We start from the raw sequence: 20,861 nt of genomic DNA, 5'->3' as shown, positions 1-20,861 counted from the left end.
GACGGCAGCCCAGCAGGCTCCCCCGTCCCTGGGATTCTCCAGGCAAGAACACTGGAGTGGGTGCCGTTTCAGCCCTAAAGAGTGGGATTGCCTCCGTGTGCAAGAAGACCGCTGAGAGAGACATGTTCTGAGGATGGTGTAGGGAAGGCTCACAGAAGAGGGCACTTGAGCAGGGAACCAACAGGCGGTGGGGAGGAGGAAGGCCCTTTCAAGTGAGGGAATAGCAAGCGCAGAGGCTAAAGTCAGGGCCACGAGAATCTACTCGGGGAGCAAAGAGGGTGCAAGCTGGATGAAATCAGAGGGAACTGCATCCAGAGTAAACATCAGCACAGGAAGCCTGGACTCTATCTTGGTGGCAGTGGGGAGCAATGAAGGGTTTTGAGCAGGGGAATGAGTTGGGCAGAGGTCAGCTTCAGAAAGACTACTCCAGGGACTTCCCTGGTGATCCAGTGGCTAAGACTCTGCGCTCCCCATGCCAGGGGCCCAGGTTTGATCCCTGGTCAGGGAACTATTATTAGATCCCACATGCTGCAACTGAGTTCTCATGCCACAACTAAAGATCCTGCACTGCAGAATAAAGATCCCTTGTGCCTTGACTAAGACACAGCACAGCTAAATAAGTAAATAAGTATTAAAGAAAGAAAGAAAGACTACTCTAGTCCTGGGTGGATTGGTGAGGGAAGGTTGGGCCCCAGATCCTAAAATATGCATAGGTATAGTTGTATAAGACATAATTTTTAAAATTATAATTTTATTTAAAAATTCAGTATTTCCATACACTATATATATATATATATATATATATATATATATATAATATATATTGCAGTGGTCACCACGATAAGTCTAGTTACCATCTGTCACCATATAAAGTTACTACAGTAGTATTGACTATATTATTCATGCTGCACATTTCACCCCTGTGAGTTATTTATAATATTTTGTAGCTGGAAGTTTGTCCCTCTTAATCTCCCTCACCTATTACACTCATCCCCCACCTGCAAAGTATAATTTTAGAGAAACGAGGTACCTTGACAATGGTACTGGTCCATTCATATCATTTTATATCATATATGTGTGTGTGTTTGTATGTAATATATATTCATATATACCATATAATGTATTTTACACACACACACACACACACACACATATATATATATATATATATGTACTAGATGGTCCAGGTGGAAGGTGAGTGACTTCCCAAAGGCACATAGCATCAAGGCCAGCATTAGAACTCAGGTCTGCCTTCTATTCCTGTGCTCTTCTCTGCTATACTGAGTGGAGGCAGTGGTGTCTAAAAGGAGGCTGATCCAGTAGTCAAGGTAAGAACGATGGAAATCCTGATCAGGGCAAGACAGGGCAGGCAGCAAGGTGAAGACCATGCAGGACGCAATGTGGATATGTTCTTGCTTTCTCTCTCTCTCGGTGGGGGTTGGGACATAGGGCTGGTTGGAGACTGCACATGAGTGCATCTCTCTTTCCTGGGTCCTGCTGCATCCTTCCGGGCCTGGTTTCTATGGCAACAGGCTCCCAGCAGGCAGCCCGCCAGCTGGAGGGAAGCAGGCAGGGAAAGAAGGCCTGGGCAGCAAGAGGAAGGCTGAAGTTGTGGGGGTTGTGGGAGTCTCCCAGGAAGCTGGAGGAGCCCCTAAACCTAGCTCCCAACCCCCTTTTTCTTCTGACCATGAGAGTGGAGGTAGCTTAGGACACATGGGCTTTTCTTGCCTGCTCCTTGAATTTCCAGACCGCAAACTTCTATTCATCTCTCCCTGCCACCCCTGCATCTCCTGACTCTCACTTTAAGTGTTGTCTGACCCCAACCTCATGCCCCTCGGGAGTAGTGACTTCTTCATAGAAAAGAGCCCTCACTCTGACTGAACTCAGTCAGGTGGCGGGGTGCGGGGGGCAGAACAAGGCCAATTGACTCTGTTTTGCATAAGATTTGCATATTATTAACTCAAAGACAAGAAATTTCCAGGCCCTGTGTCATTCCTGTCAACAACTTAATTCAGCTGTCTTGGCACTGGCTGACTGTCTGGCCAGGCTCTGTGCTGAGCCATGGGATCCCTAGAGGAGAAGTCCTCCCAGCTGAAGCCCACCCCCCTTCCCCCAACTGCTCTAAGACAGTTCTTCCTGATGTTCTAGCAGCTGGTGTGGTGGGGAGTTCTTGGGCTGTGGTGCGTGGCAGCCCTGTGTCCACATTCTGGCTCTGCTGTTTCGCAGCTGGGTGACCGTGGGCCTCTCTGGGCCATAGCTGATTTGTCTCTCCATAGAGCTAAGGACATACCCATACAGCTGGTATAAATTAGCAAAGACACAGTGTTAAAATGCTGAAATACTTCTGTGCTTGTGGCGAAGAGCCACCACCCTGGACCCTCCTGGGGCCCCTCTGGTCCACCCCTCAACCCAGCTTCTGCAGGATGACGCCCTAGCACTTTGGCTTTGTCTGTCTGATGGGTATATGCCAGCCTCTGCTCTGCCCATCGAGTATGTGTGGTTTAATGTTTTGACCATCACCCCTGTCCAGAACCGGTGCCTCAGGTAGGTATATTATGTGCTCACTGGTGGCAAAGACTGATCCATTTAAAGGTGGTGGATGACTGTCCATCACTTTGTAGGTTTCCTGTCTCATCCCTTTTGGCCTGGGGTGCAGGTGAGGCTGGGGTGAGACTGGGCAGGGGCAGAGATGACCGCCTCCTCTCTCACCAGGCGGGCGAGGTTCAAACGCTCTAACAGTGTGACAGCCGGCGTGCAGGCTGACCTGGAGCTAGAGGGCCTGGCCGGCCTGGCCACCGTGGCCACAGAAGACAAGGCCCTGCAGTTCGGACGCTCCTTCCAGAGGCACGCCTCTGAGCCCCAGCCCGGGCCTCGGGCCCCCACCTACTCAGTCTTCCGCACGGTCCACACGCAGGGCCAGTGGGCCTACCGCGAGGGCTACCCACTGCCGTACGAGCCGCCGGCCACCGATGGGTCGCCCGGCCCTGCCCCTGCCCCTACCCCTGGCCCCGGGTCCGGGCGCCGCGACTCCTGGATGGAGCGCGGCTCACGTAGCCTCCCGGACTCGGGCCGCACGTCCCCCTGCCCACGGGATGGCGAGTGGTTCATCAAGATGCTGAGGGCGGAGGTGGAGAAGCTGGAGCACTGGTGCCAGCAGATGGAGCGCGAGGCGGAGGACTATGAGCTGCCGGAGGAGAGTGAGTGCGGGGACTCTGTGCGCCGGAGGCACGGGGGCTGGCGGTGGCTGGGAATGCGGTGGGATAGGAGAGGACCTTGGGCGTGACTGTGCCTTTCTGTTTGGCGGCGTGACCCAAGGCCTTGGTGGCTCCCACTGGCAGCATGCCGGGAGCTCCTGGAAGGAAGCGCAAGCAGCTTCAGAGGCCAGAGCTAGGACTGGGGAAAGTGAGCGGGTGAAAGGGCTGGGCTTTCTAGGATCGCTACCAGCCCAAGGCCATGGAGATTCCAGGAGCCCCTGTTCCTACCTGGACTGGCTGGGAATCCAGGTCTGATCCAGGTGTGAGAGCAGGACTTCAGGCAGAGGGGGAGGCGGTGTGCGGGTCAGCTCTTGTCTGCGGCCTGGGAGAAGGAGACTCAGCCAGGAAGACATGGTCCTGCCAGAGGTGCCTGCCAGGTCCAGTGTGAGGGGAGACAACGGTTTACTGCCGAACCCTCAAGCTGATAGGATTGTGACTAGAAGATGAGTCGGGGACGTTTGGTAATTTGGTAATTCATTCTTTGGTAATTCTCAGTGAACCAAGGACTCACCTGCTGATGGGTGACGAAGTTCTGCCAGCGAGGCATCACTGAGCTAGTGCCTGGCTGGCTAAGGCTGTAGGACTGGACTGGTGCTGATTTCCATCTGTCCTCTGACATGGGAGGGAAGAGGACACAGGAGGATAACCAGTCAAGAAATGTAGATCATATGATGGAAGAAACATCAGTGTCTGGGGAGTCAGTCTTCTTGGTGAAGTGGGGCAGGAATTGCTTGTTAGTATCTTGAGCATATGGGATGGAGAGGGGCCGGAGGAGACGGATGGATGGTGCCAGATAACAAGAGGGGTCAGAGTCATCCCATGCAGACTTCCTGGAGGCAGAGGAAGGAGAGGCATCATTCCCCTCCCCCATCTCCTTTTGCTCTCCAGTCCTGGAGAAAATCCGCAGTGCCGTGGGCAGCACACAACTTCTCCTGTCCCAAAAGGTTCAGCAGTTCTTCCGGCTGTGTCAGCAAAGCATGGTGAGTGCTCATGGGCATAGAGCCCACCAGGTGTGTGTGCCTGGTAGATGCCCAGAGCGTGTGGCTGCCTGGAAGTGAGCACAGGTGTTTGTGCCCATGATGGAGAGGTCTGGGCTCTTTCTTGTCTCCCTGCCTCCTGGTCCCCACTCCACTCTCCCAGATTGAACTGGACAATGAGGGTGGGGTGGGGCTTTCTCAGGTTCCGGCTGGGGCTCAGGCCTCTCTGACTGGCTGCCTCCCCTCTGACTCCTTCCACTGCAGGACCCCACTGCGTTCCCTGTGCCCACCTTCCAGGACCTGGCGGGTTTCTGGGACCTCCTGCAGCTCTCTATCGAGGATGTGACCCTCAAGTTCCTGGAGCTACAGCAACTCAAGGCCAACAGCTGGAAACTCCTGGAGCCTAAGGTGGGGGGAGGTCCCTTCAAGCCAAGAGTGCAGAGCCTGGGAAATGCCCTTCCCCAGAGAGTGTGGGCGGGGGAGAGGAGGGCAGGAGAAGAGACCCTGGGTAGCCAAGGCAGACCTGGACAGGTGATGGGGACCCTCTACGACCACCCTCTGGGTCACTGCCCTTTGCTTGGCTCCAAGGCAAGAACCATCTCATCACTGCCTGAGCTGCAAGAACCCCTTTCTTTGGTGGCTGCGGCTGTAGTTTGAGGGAGCCAGAATGGCAGACTGCCCTCAGCTTGGCTCTAGGCACGGTGGGGGGACCTTCAGCCCTCATCTCACTAGACCTTCATAGAGATGGGGCCCAACAGCTTGGAATGTGACCCGCATTGCCTAGCCCGGGTCAGGGGCGCTGCACTACCCCCTGGGTCTGGAGGGAGAGCATCCACTCCCCAAGAGGGAGCCAACCTTCTCTCTCAGATGCGAGAGGTCGAAAACGGTTTCACCAGGGGGCGCACGAGTCCACCTTTTTTAAAAGATGAAAAATGTGAGTTTGACCTTGGCAGAACAAGCACCCCTGGGGCTTCGGGGTGGGGGGGCCCGCACGCGCTCTCGAGAGCCTGGCTCACGAGTTAGAGGTGTGCGCTGTGAACTCCTCGGGGCCGAGGGGGAGCGAGGTGGGGAGTCGGCCGGGACCCCGCCCCCAAACTAAGCGCCGCTCCTCTGCCGGCAGGAGGAGAAGAAGGTCCCTCCGCCGATACCAAAGAAGCCCTCGCGGGGCCGGGGTGTGCCGGTGAAGGAGCGCTCCCTGGACTCGGTGGACCGGCAGCGGCAGGAAGCGCGCAAGCGGCTCCTGGCGGCCAAGCGCGCCGCCTCCTTCCGCCACAGCTCGGCCACCGAGAGCGCCGACAGCATCGAGATCTACATCCCCGAGGCCCAGACCAGGCTGTGACCGGCCCGGCCCGCCCAGCCCGGGCCCGGGCCCGGGCCCGCGGTTTTCTACCCGTACTGTACACCCAGCGTCGAGGTCACTGTGAACGCGGGCCGCCCCGTGCGCCCGCCCCGCCGGCACCGCACGCCCCGGCCCCTGCTGCCCGTCACGCGCTCGTGGGTTTTTTACCTTCCTGACCCCACGCGAAGGCGCCCGGGCTGGGCTGGGGGCCGTGCCTCTCCGCCCTGTGCCCCCACCGGGACCCCTCTTCCTCGAGGTCCGACGCTTCGTCCCCACCTGCTCCCCACGGGCACCATCTCTGCCATTACTCCCCCACCCCACCCCCGACGGGCCAGGCCGGGCCGGGTCCCCCATCTGGGCTCTGCGTCCCCCTTCTCCCCACCCCACACCCCCCTCCCCACCCCGCGGGGCTGGGCTTCGTGGGGAAATCAAGCTTCGTGGCTTTTTATGAAGAATCCCGAACCCCGCCTAGGAGCCCGCCCCACCCTCCCGGGGGCTCTCCCCTGAGCCCTCAGCCCACCGGGCCCAGGGACCACAGTGGCTGGACCAACCCAGGACCAGGGCGCCTGGGCCGCTCCCCTTTCCCCAGCTGCTGGGGAGGGGAGATGGGGGCTTCCCCTCACCACACCTGTGGCTGTTCCCACATCCCCTTGAGTATCCCAGGAAAAATAAAACGGCAGAACTGCACTTGAGCCAGCTGCTCTCTCCAGAAGAAGCCACTTCTGCGCGTGCGTGCGTGGGGGAGCCAGGGAGCGGGGTGGGAAGGCCCGAGCCCACATTCTTGATCTGGGGAGAGCAGGGTTTCGTGGGCCAGCTGGGGGAAAGGGGCTTTGGCCCCCTGGTGGCGACAGAAGGACCCTCCTAGAGGGGCCGGGGTGGGGGTGGAAAGGCCAGTCTTTCACCTCCTTCTAGTTCAATCTGGTTTCCTTTATGCCTTCCAATTCCCTGGGCTTCCTAACCCCCTTCCCCGTGCCCCCACCTCCACCCCGCCCCAGAGGGAAGCATGTGCTTCATAAACAGTGAGGGCTGCTGTTCTTCGATATGAACAAATATTGGTGTTCTTTCCCCTAAAAAGCCAGTGTTCTCTGTGCTCCGGAAAACTGTTAAGTTCTGCGCTGTCACATTTTCTGATGCCTCCAGTGCATGGGCACATTGATGGGAAGCAAAAGAGAACAGAACTTTCCTGGGAAGCTAAGTGGCATCCCCAACCTAATGTTTATCGGATGCTTGCTGTGGGTCAGGCAAGATGTGAGTGCTTTACATGAATGTAGCTCAATCTTCTAACAGATGAGAAAGCTGAAGCTCAGGAGAGGTCAAGTGTTCAGGCCAAAGTCACAGGCAGAGCTAAGAGTGTAGATCCAAGTCTGTCCAATGTCAATCCTGAGCTTTTAGCTCTACAGCCTTTTGAGCCCAGAAAAAACTGGCAGCTCCTACCCACCATGTCTTCCTTACAGTCCTCAGGTTGACATGTCACCTTGAGACAGGAGGAAGAACTTTCCCAAGGGGTTGCCTGCTCTTCTGGGTCACTCTGGACTAGCCAGTTCTCATTCATTTATTCAGCAAGTATTTATCAAGAACCATGGTTGGCCCTGTCCATCACTGGGAAGATAGTCCTGAACAAGTTTCTACTCTTGTGGTGCTAGCAGCTGTATGGGAAAAATAGATAAGTAAGCATGCAGTTACATTATAAGGATGAGTGCTGGAGAGATGACTAGGTATTAGCCCCTGAAAGAGGGCTCTGAAGAACATACAAGATCAGAGAACATCTCTGCAGAAGCCTGGAGGAGAAAGAGGCATTGGGAGTGCAGAGGCTTGATCATGCTGGGCTTTTGGGTCAATTTGAGGAAGGTGGGCCTGGGTCCTGAGGGCCATGGGGAGCCACGGAAGGGTTTTGAACAGGAGAGTGACATGAGCAGATATTTTACAGGCTGGTTTGGAAGACCACCTGAAAAGCAAGAGGTCCTCTATACACTGGGAGGTGAAGAGGGCTCCTGTGCAAGACAAAGTGAACAGAATCTTTGCCCTTGGATAAGTTTTTGATAAATGAGGTGATTCTGATGCTGGCCAGGTTTGGGAACACTAAAATTGTTTGACTCTCTCAAGTTTCATCTAGGACTGCTCATAAGTCTGTTAACCCCAGACTTGCCAAGAGAGACATTGGCTGAGTGACTTTATCATCCTGAGGTTCGAAAGTGGGGACCTGGGTGAAGTTTGAACTAGACAACACTCAAAGCAATCATATGAGGCAGGTGTTGTTATCAACTCCAATTTACAGATGAAAAAACTGAGGCTTGGAGAGGTTTAACAACTTACCCCAAATCATGAAGCCAGGAAATGGCTGAGTCTAAGTTTAACCCTCTACATTATACAGCTTTTTATGAGTCTGCATGTTTTCCCAGAAACTAGACCAGGCTTGCTGGGACCAAGAGGTATATGGGAGTGATGGCAGAGGACAGGCAGCATCTGAGACTGTGCAGGCTCCCACTGCAGACGTGGTGTCTAAAATCTCCCTGTGTGGGGCCGATGGAGGGGCTGATGGGGGGAGTCTCCTTAGGGTGTTGTGGCCCAGGTTGTTGTGCTGGGCTCCATGGGCATGTGAAGGATTAGATCCAGTCCCTGAGTTGCTCCCATCTGGCTTAGCGAGTCACATAAACACAAAGTTATGGCACAGTTCAGTTCAGTTCAGTTGCTCAGTCGTGTCTGACTGTTTGCGACCCCATGAATCGCAGCACGCCAGGCCTCCCTGTCCATCACCAACTCCCGGAGTTCACTCAGACGCAAGTCCATCGAGTCAGTGATGCCATCCAGCCGTCTCATCCTCTGTCGTCCCCTTCCCCTCCTGCCCCCAATCCCTCCCAGCATCAGAGTCTTTTCCAATGAGTCAACTCTCTCATGAGGTGGCCTAAGTACTGGAGTTTCAGCTTTGGCATCATTCCTTCCAAAGAAATCCCAGGGCTGATCTCCTTCAGAATGGACTGGTTGGATCTCCTTGCAGTCCAAGGGACTCTCAAGAGTCTTCTCCAACACCACAGTTCAAAAGCATCAATTCTTCGGCGCTCAGCCTTCTTCACAGTCCAACTCTCACATCCATACATGACCACAGGAAAAACCATAGCCTTGACTAGATGGACCTTTGTTGGCAAAGTAATGTCTCTGCTTTTGAATATGCTGTCTAGATTGGTCATAACTTTCCTTCCAAGGAGTAAGCGTCTTTTAAAAAATTTCATGGCTGCAGTCACCATCTGCAGTGATTTTGGAGCCCAGAAAAATAAAGTCTGACACTGTTTCCACTGTTTCCCCATCTATTTGCCATGAAGTGATGGGACCGGATGCCATGATCTTCATTTTCTGAATGTTGAGCTTTAAGCCAACTTTTTCACTCTCCACTTTCACTTTCATCAAGAGGCTTTTGAGTTCCTCTTCACTTTCTGCCATAAGGGTGGTGTCATCTGCATATCTGAGGTTATTGATATTTCTCCCTGCAATCTTGATTCCCGCTTGTGCTTCTTCCAGTCCAGCGTTTCTCATGATGTACTCTGCATAGAAGTTAAATAAGCAGGGTGACAAATACACAAAGGGAGGCGTATTCACCCAGGGGGCTGAAGAGACCAGAGGAGGGAGCCTCTAACAGCCAGCAAGTCTGGGAAAGCTTTCTGCAAGAGAGGCCTTTTGAACTGGGTCTTGCATGATGAATTAAGAGTTTTGCAGTCAGGGATGAAAAGGGAAGACATTCATTTCAGGCAAACGAACCCACTTGGGCAAAGTCATGGAACAGTACGTGTGTAGTAGATGATGGGAAGAGCAGAGACTGAGAGAGGTGACAGGCAGGACAGGGGTGGAGAAGAAATAAAGGAGATGTGGCTGGAAGGGACCCATGAGTGTAAGCTGGAGATGTCATGGTTTTATTTAGGTGTTTGAAAGAAATGGACTGAAGGAGACAATGGAAGGCAGGGAGATCACTGAAGGAGTTGCCAAGGTGGTCCAGGTAAGGGATGATGTTGAATTTGAGAGACACTGAGGAGGCCTACGTGCCGTAAACTGGATCTGGTGACTAATGCAAAGATGAAGAGGCCTTGAAAATGTCAGTCAAGTTTTTGGCTTACTAAATAATGCCATAAATGGACATAGGACATTGCAGAAGGAGGCCTGAATTTGAGGAACACTAAAAATAAAGTGAAAGCAAAACATATGGGTGACCAATTACCAAGCACTTAGGAGGAGCTGAAAGTGAAGTGTGTGAAAGTGTGAAAGTTGCTCAGTCGTGTCTGATTCTTTGTGACCCCATGGACATGGAATTCTACAGGCCAGAGTACTGGAGTGGGTAGCCTTTCCCTTCTCCAGGGGATCTTCCCAACCCAGGGATTTTTTTTTTTTATTAAGATTTTTTTTTGTTTTTTGGAAGTGGACCAATTTTAAAGTTTTCATTGAATTTGTTACAATGTTGTTTCTGGTTTTTTTTTTTTTTTTTTTTTCCCGATTTTTTGAACGAGAGCATGTGGGATCTTAGCTCCCAATCAGGAATTGAAAGTGCACGTGGCACCCCTCCCACCTCATCCCCGAAGGTGAAATCTTAACCACTAGACTAACAGGAAAGTGTCTCTTTGTCATTTTTTTTTAAACACTCGGTGAACAGATTTTCTGAGATTAGCAGGCAGCAGGGCCAGCATTTGAATCTACAACTCTCTGATTCCTAAGTCTGTGTCCTGGAGCCCCACTCAGTTCTCAGGCAACAGAACTGCTCGCCAGCATTTGAGACTCAAGGTTCCTCTGGGGAATCTTCCCTGATTCTTCCTGGGGATCCTTCTCTGTGCTGCTTGTGCACACTCCTGTCATCACATTTTGCACCCTCTCTCGACATTTCCTAGACCCTTCTGCTTCCACATTAGACAACTCCTGAGGGAAAAGATGGTCCCAGCTATTTTTGCATCCCCAATGCCTAGCACATGTTAATTGGCTGACAGAAAGCTAGTTAATATAGGCAATTCTGTTCCCTTCTCTGTTGTTGTTGTTCAGCGCTAAGTCACGTCCAGCTCTTTGCAACCCCCTGAACTTCAGCACACCAGGTTCCTCTGTCCTCCACTATTTCCCAAAGTTTGCTCAAACTCATGTCCATGGAGTCAACAGTGCTATCCAACCATCTCATCCTCTTTCACCCCCTTCTCCTCCTGCCCTCAATCTTTCCCAGCATCAAGGTCTTTTCCAATTAGTCAGTTCTTCATATCAGGTGGCCAAAGTATTGGGAGTTTCAGCTTCAGCATCAGTCCTTCCAATGAATACCAGGACTGATTTCCTTTAGGATGGACTGGTTGGATCTCCTTGCTGTCCAAGGGACTCTCGAGTCATTTCCACCACCACAATTCAAAAGCATCAATTCTTCAGCACTCAGCTTTCTTCATGGTCCAACTCTTACATACATACATGACTACTGGAAAAAACCATAGCTTTGACTAGACGAACCTTTGTTGGCAAAGTGATATCTCTGCTTTTTAATATGCTGTCTACGTTTGTCATAGCTTTCTTCTCTCTACATATTCAATTAGTGAACACTTTCTGCTAATAGTGGTTTCCTATACATTTCTTTTTCAAAAACTTATTTACTTGGCTGTTCTGGGTCTTAGTTGCAGCATGGGATCTTTGATCATCATTGTGGCTTTAGGGATCTTTCAGTTGCAGCATCTGGGAGCTAGTTCCCTGACCGGGGATCAAACCTGGGCCCCCTGCATAGGGAGCACAGAGTCTTGGCCACAGCACCACCAGGGAAGCCCCCGGTTTCCTACACCTTTCTTTATCAGTTCCTTTTTCTCCTCCTCCATTGTCAGAACTTAGCATTGAGATCTTTGAGATTGTACAGGAAGGGGAGCTAACCTGATAATGCAATCTAGGAGGCTTCCTACCAAGGTGTCCTTTAAGCTTGAAAAACAAGCCAGAGCTCCTTTGGAAAAGAAAGGTGGGAAGGGCAATCCAGGTAGATGAAAAAGTGTAAATAAAGGGCATGGAGGTGTGAAACAGTGGTCTCTACTGGGGGAAGAGGAGGGGTTTAGTATGTGTTACTGCTGCATCACATGGGTGGTGACGCAGAGCTAGTTGGGGTGTTATGAAGCCTACACTCTGGTGTTTTTTTCTTCTTCTTCTATACACTATAAAATAAACATCTGTACAGGGTGCAGTCGGGACACAGAGGAGGGAGTGAATACTTGCACCTGGGGGGCCAAGTAAGACTTAGGTGCTGCTGCTGCTGCTGCTGCTAAGTCGCTTCAGTCGTGTCCGACTCTGTGCGACCCCATAGACGGCAGCCCACCAGGCTCCCCAGTCCCTGGGATTCTCCAGGTAAGAACACTGGAGTGGGTTGCCATTTCCTTCTCCAGTGCATGAAAGTGAAAAGTGAAGTGAAGTCAAGCAGTCGTGTCTGACTCTTATCGACCCCATGGACTGCAGCCTACCAGGCTCCTCTGTCCATGGGATTTTCCAGGCAAGAGTACTGGAGTGGGGTGCCAGGCCAAGTAAGACTTAGGTGTTACTGTATTTTAATTATTTGTATGAGAGGAGAGTGAAGAAGTTGGCTTAAAGCTCAACATTCAGAAAACTAAGATCATGGCATCTGGTTCCATCACTTCATGGCAAATAGATGGGGAAACAGTGGAAACAGTGGCTGACTTTATTTTTTTGGGCTCCAAAATCACTGCAGATGGTGACTGCAGCCATGAAATTAAAAGACGTTTATTCCTTGGTAGGAAAGTTATGACCAACCTAGACAGTATGTTAAAAAGCAGAGATATTACTTTGCCAGCAAAGGTCCCTGTGGTCAAGGCTATGGTTTTTTCCAGTAGTCATGTATGGAGGAGAGAGTTGGACTACAAAGAAAGCTGAATGCTGAAAAATTGATGCTTTTGAACTGTGGTGTTGGAGAAGACTCTTGAGAGTCCCTTGGACTGCAAGGAGATCCAACCAGTTCATCCTAAAGCAGATCAGTCCTGAGTGTTCATTGGAAGGATTGATGTTGAAGCTGAAACTCCAATACTTTGGCCACCTGATGCCAAGAGCTGACTCATTTGAAAAGACCCTGATGCTGGGACGGATTGGGGGCAGGAGGAGAAGGTGAGGACAGAGGATGAGATGGTTGGATGGCATCACCGACTCAATGGAGATGAGTTTGAGTAAACTCCGGGAGTTGGTGATGGACAGTGAGGCCTGGCGTTCTGTGGTCCATGGGGTCGCTAAGAGTCGGACACGACTGAGCGACGGAACTGAACTGATACTAACAGTAGTGTCATTTATTCCCCTGCTTGCGATGTGCCAGCAGAGCACTTTGCATACATTATCTCATCAACTCTCACAACATCCTGTGAAATGGGTGTTATTACGTCTATGCATAAGACGGAAAAGAGGCTCAGTCACACGGCTGAATGTCACACATTTCCCAATGTCACACGGCTAGAAAGCTAGCCCAGATCGGAATAGTTTTTTAAGAGTTCTAGATTTTACACTGCTGAGCCCTTCTTGAGGTCAAAGGTCATGTTTTTTATTTTTCTGTGCCCTGACCAAAGTCTTAGAAGCCGCCTAGTCAACATCACGGAGAAGGCGACGGCACCCCACTCCAGTACTCTTGCCTGGAGAATCCCATGGATGGAGGAGCCCGGTGGGCTGCAGTCCATGGGGTCGCTCAGAGTCGGACAGGACTGAGCGACTTCACTTTCACTTTTCACTTTCATGCACTGGAGAAAGAAATGGCAACCCACTCCATTATTCTTGCCTGGAGAATCCCAGGGACGGGGGAGCCTGGTGGGCTGCCGTCTATGGGGTCGCACAGAGTCGGACATGACTGAAGCGACTTAGCAGCAGTCAGTATCAGTTGAATCCTTTCTCCAACCGAAAGCCCGTGGTGACGTCCCTGAGAAACCTCCCGGCCGGAAGGCGACGCTGTACGCATCTCAGCTCCGCGCGGCCGGCTGCGGGCGCCTAGCTTCCCCAGTCCTTTCAGCCAATCCCTGCGCTCCGAGCGAGCCGGAGCCAGTGGGCGGGTCCCGGGGCTAGGCCCCGAGGGCCGCTGGGAGAGGCGGTGTCTGGGCTCCAGGAGCTCGGCTGGAGGGCGGGGTCCGGACTGTGGTGTGCGGGCTTTCGCGCAGGTGAGCACGCGTCCCGGCAGGCGGTCCCTCTTCCGGAGCTGCTGCTGGGCCGCCGGTAGCTGTGGTGACGCCTCGTGGCCTTGACCTCTGAGTTAGGGGAGGGGTAATGCCTAGCTTTGGCTCTGGCCCTGACGAGGCCTGAGAAGAAGAGATGGCCCCTCTCTCATCCCCGGGCTCGGCGTGAGCGTCTGAGCGCCCTGCGAACACTTAGCGGTCAGGGCTTCTCGGTCTTAGGCACGTGGGTGAGGACGGACCCGACGAGGTCAGACAGGTGGGACAGGGGCCAGGCCCGGGCAACCCAGAGAAGGGCGAAGGGCAGACCCTTGGACCCTGACCTCCTTGCGCTGTCATCCCTGGACCGGTCTCAGTGAAGGTCAGGGTTGATTTTTCCACCCAGTCTGGTCTCCTTTGCCCTTGTTAACGGTTTTCAAATCTCCTGACTGCAGTTTCTCATCTCACTGGGCCTCCAGGACCCCGGCACAAGGGCAGGTTTCCCCCGCTACCCGTTTGACCTTTTCTTGCTCAGACTTCCTCCGTGCGGGGCTGGAAATAGGCCTCACGGTATTTGCCAGACACTTTGGCCTCTCGTTTTGACCTCTTAGGGATGACTTGTTAGAGTATCTAGCTTCCTGTGATCAGCAGAGGCACCTGCTGTGTTCCTGCCGCCTTTTAAGGGCGGGTGGTTGAATGACTGCAGTGGTTTTACACAAGCCAGTTGCTCATTCATTCAACAGACTTCCTCAGCATTTAATGCCGGACGGAGGGGGAAGGTTGGGAGATGGATAGGCCACAGTGGGAACGCACAAACCTCTGCCTTGCCCTTTTGGACCGCAAAGTGTTTTGAGAAATGCGCACAAATGGGATAGGCCAGCCCAATGTGCGACACAGATAAAGTGGTTCTAAATGTTGACTAAATGAATAGATTAAGTTATTTGGGGATGATTAGAATGTGAACCACAGAGGGAGACCTTGGACTGCATATGAGAGAGAAAAACATGGTGGACTCATGCTTCATATATTTTAAGACAAATTGGTGACCTGTGCTGAGAGTTGCTGTTGAGGGAAAGTGTTTACTCACAGAGGACTTGCTTACAAGATAGGAAAGAAAATGAAGACGTATTAGGTTTGAGATTCTTCAAGGGTGACTTATCATTTCACAAATCTCAGAGTGTATCACAAATCTCAGAGTTTTCAAAAAGAGAAGCTCTTCTAGGTAATGAAGTGCCAAGTTGATGGGGAAGAACTACAGGAAGCTCTCTTCAAGACCAGGATTTGGACAGAAGCCAGTCCATGGGGTCACAAAGAGGTGGACAGGACTGCGTGGAGCGAACTGTGTGCTCACACACACACCTATTTGCAGGGTGTTCTTTCCATTTGAAGGAACATAGGTGTTGAAGATGGAGAGGCCTGGGTTCCAATTAGTGGCTTTGTCATCTCTGGTGATCTTGGGCCAGTTAAGGTTATGTTCCTGAACCTTTGTGGCCTTCAACGACAATCTGGACTAGTAATGCCTTCCTCATAGAGGCGATCTTCCCCTGTGAAGGTCAGGTGATGACTGCTGTGTGGATTGTCTGGCATAGTGCCTGGTGCTAAGACAGGGACTCAGCGCAACCTCAGAGCTGCTCTGGCAGTTTTTCCCCTGGTGATGGTCCGTTACAATCTTGGGTCCACAAAATGCTGGGATTCCTCCAAAGAGAATTGGAACCAAAGAGAGAGGGAGAGAGTCATCTGAGCTTTGGTGAGGCAGACCAGAGACAGCCGAGCTGGGGAAACACCTACAGGGGTACAAAAGGAGTGATATTTCAGGTGAGACTTTTGGGCACATGGCTTAATCCTCTGGTAATGCCGTCTGTCACAGAGTGGACGTGTGTTTTAGAGAAGATGGAATATATAGAGCGCTCACCCCAAGCTCTGGCACTTGGTGCACAATAAATAAACATGATTATCACTATCATGATAATTGTGCGGCGTCCTCGATAATTGTTAATAATAATCATTTGAGACTGAACGGCCATTAGAGTGACCCACTTTGTGTGTTTTTACATTCTTTTGGTGTTGTCTTCATTTCTGGAAACTCTAGGGCCATGGCTTGTACAGTGTTGTGTTTTGTTTTATGGAAAAAAAAAGTGAAAGTGTTAGTCACTCAGTAGTGTCTGACTCTTTGTAACTCCATGGACTGTAGCCTGCTAGGCTCCTCTGTCCATGGACTTCTTCATGCAAGAATACTGGAGTGGGTTGCCATTTCCTTCTCCAGGGGATCTTCCTGGCCCAGGGATCGAACCCACGTCTCCTGCATTGGCAGGCAGATTCTTTATCAACTGCTGTTTATTTGGCTGTGTGCTGCCTCAGTTGTGGCAAGCAGAATCTCTAGTTGGTGGCATTTGAACTCTTAGTTGCCGCCTGTGGGATCTAGTTCCCTGACCAGGAAGCGTACCCAGGCCCCATCCACTGGGAGCGTGGAGTCTTAACCACTGGATCACCAGGGAAGTTCTGTACAGTGGTTTTTTTCTTTTTTTAAAAAAGCATAGAATTTTCACTTTCAAGTTCTAGTGTGTCCAGAGAATGTATAATGGGTTGGTGATATTTTTAAGAGATTATTATGTCAATATGAGGATATGGCTTTGGTTGAAGAGAGTGTATTTTGAAAGGGGTTTGGCCAGCAGATTTGTAGAGGTTCGTCTAGTCAGGAAAGTCAGGTTCAGAATAGGAAAAAACCGTTATCTCTTTACCTAAAATCCAGACTGGTTGGGTAATGGATTTGGCTGCCTAAACATGCTCCTCCTTCTTTACGTGGGTCAAAGGACAAGAGACTCACTGTGGGATTGTGTGCCGTGGGGAAGGGGTGGCTAGCTCTGCTGATGGAGAAACTGTATAGAGCAAAGGAAGGCTCTTACCGACTCTTGAAATGTTGGCAGACTGTGCAGGGAGGACCTGGGGTCACCGGCAGGCTTGAAGCTTTATTAGGTAAGGCTCAGAAGGTCTCTTGTGGGGAACACTGCCATACATGGTTGCGTAACTGTCAAAGAGTGTAGTCCATAAAATAGACTCTCGCCCTCTTCCCTAACAGTGGGATCTTCTGACCTTGCCTAGATTGTTTCAGGGACCCCACTGTTGCATAAAGCGGGGTGCCTTCTTGCGTTGCTCTGCACGGGGTGGATGCTCAGTATGTCGTGCCAGGCCGCCTGGTAAGCGGAGCACCGCGGCGGGTTGTCCGTGCCTGGTGGGGAGGGCGCTCCTCTCCCTAATGGCCTTGTGCTCTCCTGCAGATGCCATGTGGCCTGTGCTTTGGACCGTGGTGCGCACCTATGCTCCGTATGTCACCTTTCCCGTGGCCTTCGTGGTCGGGGCTGTGGGCTACCACCTGGAATGGTTCATCAGGGGGAAGGAGCCACAGCCTGTGGAGGAGGAGAAGAGCATCTCAGAGCGCCGGGAGGACCGCAAGCTGGATGAGCTGCTAGGCAAGGACCACACCCAGGTGGTGAGCCTTAAGGACAAGCTGGAATTTGCTCCTAAAGCCGTCCTGAACAGAAACCGCCCGGAGAAGAACTAATGGAGGACCCAGGGCCTTATGGGGCCTTCCGCGGGCCATGGCTGGGCCTGCCACCATGTCGACGCAGCCCCAGAACCCACGTCTGATTTGCTTTATTGCTGCTTCTGGCCCCTCCCACCCCCCACAGCCACACACATACTGGCTGCTCTGCTGTGGCGAGGCAGACGCACTGGAAGCGGAGGGGCCAGTGAAGAGGAAGGCCTGGGAGGGTTCCGGCCTGAAGGTCCTGAAGGTTGGCCACGACTGCTGGGGCTTCTGCACTGCTGGGTGCACCACTGGGGGCAGAGTTACGAAACGAACACTGGCTGTCAGTCCCGGTGGGGAGGCAGTTTGGCCTCAAGTGGGAGTGGCTGGGATTGGGGTGGTGGGGTACCTCATGCCTAGTTCCGGTTTGCACTGGCAAGAGTTCACAGATCTACCTGGCTCTCTTAACTAGCTTGCCCTGTCCTTTGTGCTCATTCTCCCTTAATCCTGTCCTGGCAGCTCAGGGAGGGGATTCCCCTGGGAAGGAACGCCGTTTTCTGTTCTTGGGAGCCCAGACTGTTCGCCTCGGGGCAGGTGAATTAGCTTGAAACCAATCACCATCTTTCACCCCCACTCCCCATTACTGTGTAGTGCAAAACTTGATTAAAGTGGCGTCTGAGAACCATTTTGATCTATCTTCCAGGTGGTGTTTGGGGTCTCCTTAGGAGTTATGTAAGTGCAGACATCTCCAGGTAGGATAACATTGGCCTTTAACTAAGGACTTCAGGGCCCTGGAGCCTTGTTTTACTAGTGTGATTGCATTGGATCCTGGAGACGGTGAGTCCTAGAGGCACAGGTTCCCATGGGCCTTTTTATCGTGATAACAAGAGGCTTATAGACTTTCAAAGTCTAAATTAGAGTAGACTAGGGAGCTTGACAATTAACATCAAATTTTCCAACTTCATACTCATATGCACACATAAAAAGTAGAATATATACATAATATTTGGTAGGGGGTTTGAAAAATGGTTACCCACACTCCGAGGTCTCTAGTACAGATAAAAAGGTAACGTTTTGATATTTTCACTAATTCTTGGCCTAGTTGATTTTAGTTACTTACCATTACTGAACATGTAATTTTATATTCTCTTTTTACATAGTATTTCCTATCAGAATCACTTTTCCATCTTATCACATGGTCTTCATAATCCTAATTTTTTTCAGTTGCCCATCAAGTGGGACTATAGCTTAGTTTGTTTTTTAACTGTTTCCTGGACATTTGGGTTGTTTCTGATTGTTCACTCAGAAATACTGCCAAGAGTGTCTTATATGAGACTTTTCCTGCATTTTGGAATACAGGAAATGGGTGGGAACAGTAAATGGCATTCTGGATGAAGTGGAATGATTAATTTAAGGGTCTTAATGCATAATAACTGAACGTCTGTCCTGAAGCGCAGTTGGAGCTTATACTAAATGCTGCCACTAAGGACGTTGCCAGTGAGGTTGGAGAGGGTGAGAGCAGAGAGCAGACCTGTTGCCTCATGAAGTCAGTTGACCTTCACCCTGAGTGAGCAAAGGCAAGTAGTGTGTTCGATGAAGAATGAACTACCTTAAAAGGGGGAGGGCGTTTGCCCTGCTTCTTACCTCAGGATCTGAGGCCTGATGGTGTTACCAGGTGGGTGAAGGTAGAACTGAACAGGCGAGCTTCTGGCTGTGGCGTGGGGGTCCGGGGGATACAAAGGATGCTAGCCAGAGAAGGAGGGGCAAGTCAAGTCAGTGGCTTCCCCCTCAGTGGCCGAAGCCTGGTGGGAATGTTGAGGTGAACTGCTGCTGTTTCTCAGGGAGTAAATTTGGTGGGGAACGTGGGGTAGCAGCATCTGCTACTGATGAGGTTTCTTGGTTCTGAAAGGATGTGCTGGGATCAGTTTGGTTATGGGCTGGGGCTGACGCGGGCCTCATCAGCGCGCCAGTGCTGCCCCCCTGTGGCAGTCTCGAGTGCCACCAAGCCTGGGATCCCTTCACGGGAGCAGCACTCAGGCCCACAGGGGTCAGTGAGGTGTCTTAAATGACAGGCGCTGGAAAGCACCGGCCTGCCTGAAGGGGGCAGTGGCTGTGCAGCTTCTTCCAGTTTGTGCTTTTGGCCAGAGATAGCAGATTTTTATCTCTTTTTTTTTTCCCCTAAAAAGATACTAGAAATTCAGATTTTTGTGATTTTTTTTTTTGGCATGGAAACTTCTGATTTTCAAATGTTGACAGTTTATTTTTTAAAACAATTCTAAGTATGCTCACATACCCATAGGGTTAATTTGACCTGGCGGCTGCCAGTTTGCCACCTGTCAAGCTGCCCCTCGCGTTCTAATGAAATCTGAGAGAGGACCTTTAAGGACAACTGTGGCAAACATGAGATCCCTCGAAACACTTCTGGGCATCTTGCACATACATAGTTTAATATCAGCCTAAGCAAAACATCGGAGGACAGAAACCATAACAGAAGTAACACCAAAAACATTTTCCCACGGATGAGGACGTTTCTGGGTTTCCAGATGTTTTAGAATAACCCTGCCAGCCCTGCCGGCCCTCCTCCCAGTGCCTGGCAGAGGAAGCCCTGTCCTTGGAAATCCGAGTTGCTCCCTTTTTCTAGTCTCACTTTGTGCCCCCTTTAAGTAATTTCATTTCGGAGGGCTTGCTCTCACTGAATTTCTGCTGTAGCAAGTCTATCAATATTCCCAGCTGGCTGTTGTTTCCCACAGGCTGGCTGAGCTCTCCTGCTGCTGTGGGGCCCTGAGATAGCGCCTGCTTTCTTGCCTCTGCTCAGGTAATGTTAGGCAGCAGGGTGGTGTTTTTTGTTTTGATGTGGACCATTTTTAAAGTCATTTTTGGAATGTGTTACAATATTACTTCTGTTTTACTTGTTTTTTTGCCCATGAGGCATGTGGGATCTTAGCACCTGACCAGGGATCGAACCCACTCCTCCTACGTTGGAAGGGGAAGTCTTAACCACTAGACTACTAGGGAAGTCCCAAGCAGCAGGCTTTCCGTGGATTTGGCAAAGGTCGGCCAGACTTGCTGGGACCAACCAGGGCACAGCCTGGTTTTCTCCCACACTTTCTGATTCCCTGAAACATACTGGTAGCAGATGTCCCTGGGGTTTGCCTCCCCACCCCGGTAATAGTGGTGGCTTTGTTGCTATTTAGTCACTGGTTATGTCTGACTCTGCGGCTCCGTGAATTGTATCCTGCCAGGCTCCTTTGTCCGTGGGATTTTTCAGGCAAGGATGTTGGGAGTGGGTAGCCATTTCCTTCTTCAGGTGGTCTTCCCAACCCAGGGCTCGAACCTGCGCTTCCTGCAGTGGCAGGCGGCTTCTTTACTGCTGGGCCACCAGGGGAGCCCAGTGCTGGCCTTGGAGCAGCATTGCCCTGTCTGAGCATGTCAGGGCTCACTGCTCTGCCCTCAGGGGCCTGGTGTCTGGTGCTTTTCCACTCCCTTTCTTGCCTTTCCTGTGCCTGTTGCTGTGTTAGTGCAAGTCAGCTGGGCAGCTGCCAGGACAAGCCAGCCGGGGGCCCTCTGACCCCTGTCAGCTTGCCAGGGCCCAGGCTGATGAGGCTGTCAGCTGAGCGAAGCACCGTGAGATTAGACTCCCCAGAGTCACTTGGG

At 51.6% G+C, this 20,861-nt stretch overlaps 2 protein-coding genes and 1 long non-coding RNA gene across 5 annotated transcripts in view; 2 read left to right on the top strand and 1 right to left on the bottom strand.

Annotated features, from left to right (window-relative positions):
* The window catches only part of DLGAP3 (DLG associated protein 3), a 62,005-nt gene extending 55,748 nt beyond the window's left edge, over positions 1–6,257 (top strand). Inside the window, exons 9-12 of the mRNA XM_086378256.1 lie at positions 2,713–3,197; positions 4,143–4,234; positions 4,496–4,639; positions 5,352–6,257. Coding sequence (XP_086234382.1) covers positions 2,713–3,197; positions 4,143–4,234; positions 4,496–4,639; positions 5,352–5,570 — 940 coding nt within the window. The 3' untranslated portion in view covers positions 5,571–6,257. The remainder of the gene's footprint in view (positions 1–2,712; positions 3,198–4,142; positions 4,235–4,495; positions 4,640–5,351) is intronic.
* LOC147374964 (uncharacterized) lies at positions 735–6,287 on the bottom strand. Of its 2 annotated transcripts, none has more exons than XR_015155478.1 (4): positions 6,199–6,287; positions 3,766–4,084; positions 3,483–3,624; positions 735–3,352 (listed from the first exon to the last, which is right to left on the bottom strand). It is a non-coding gene; the product is annotated as an uncharacterized LOC147374964 (long non-coding RNA). The 2 variants fall into 2 exon arrangements; XR_015155477.1 differs by having other exon boundaries at positions 3,766–3,866; positions 6,199–6,279.
* Positions 6,288–13,632: 7,345 nt separating this feature from the next.
* SMIM12 (small integral membrane protein 12) lies at positions 13,633–17,892 on the top strand. 2 transcript variants are annotated; one of them, XM_086378235.1, is made up of 3 exons: positions 13,633–16,657; positions 16,761–16,878; positions 16,960–17,892. In XM_086378235.1, exon 3 carries the CDS (start codon positions 16,965–16,967, stop codon positions 17,241–17,243), a length of 279 nt encoding a protein of 92 aa, XP_086234361.1. In that variant the 5' UTR covers positions 13,633–16,657; positions 16,761–16,878; positions 16,960–16,964; the 3' UTR covers positions 17,244–17,892. The 2 variants fall into 2 exon arrangements, with proteins under 2 accessions (XP_086234361.1, XP_086234352.1); XM_086378226.1 differs by lacking the exon at positions 16,761–16,878 and having other exon boundaries at positions 13,633–13,693.
* Positions 17,893–20,861: the final 2,969 nt, after the last annotated feature.

Source organism: Bos grunniens, chromosome 3 (genome assembly GCF_055505025.1).
Source record: "Bos grunniens cultivar Pamir isolate PY7600 chromosome 3, Bosgru_T2T1.0, whole genome shotgun sequence".
NCBI classification, from domain to species: domain Eukaryota; kingdom Metazoa; phylum Chordata; class Mammalia; order Artiodactyla; family Bovidae; genus Bos; species Bos grunniens.
This window is presented reverse-complemented; position numbering and strand designations above follow the sequence as displayed.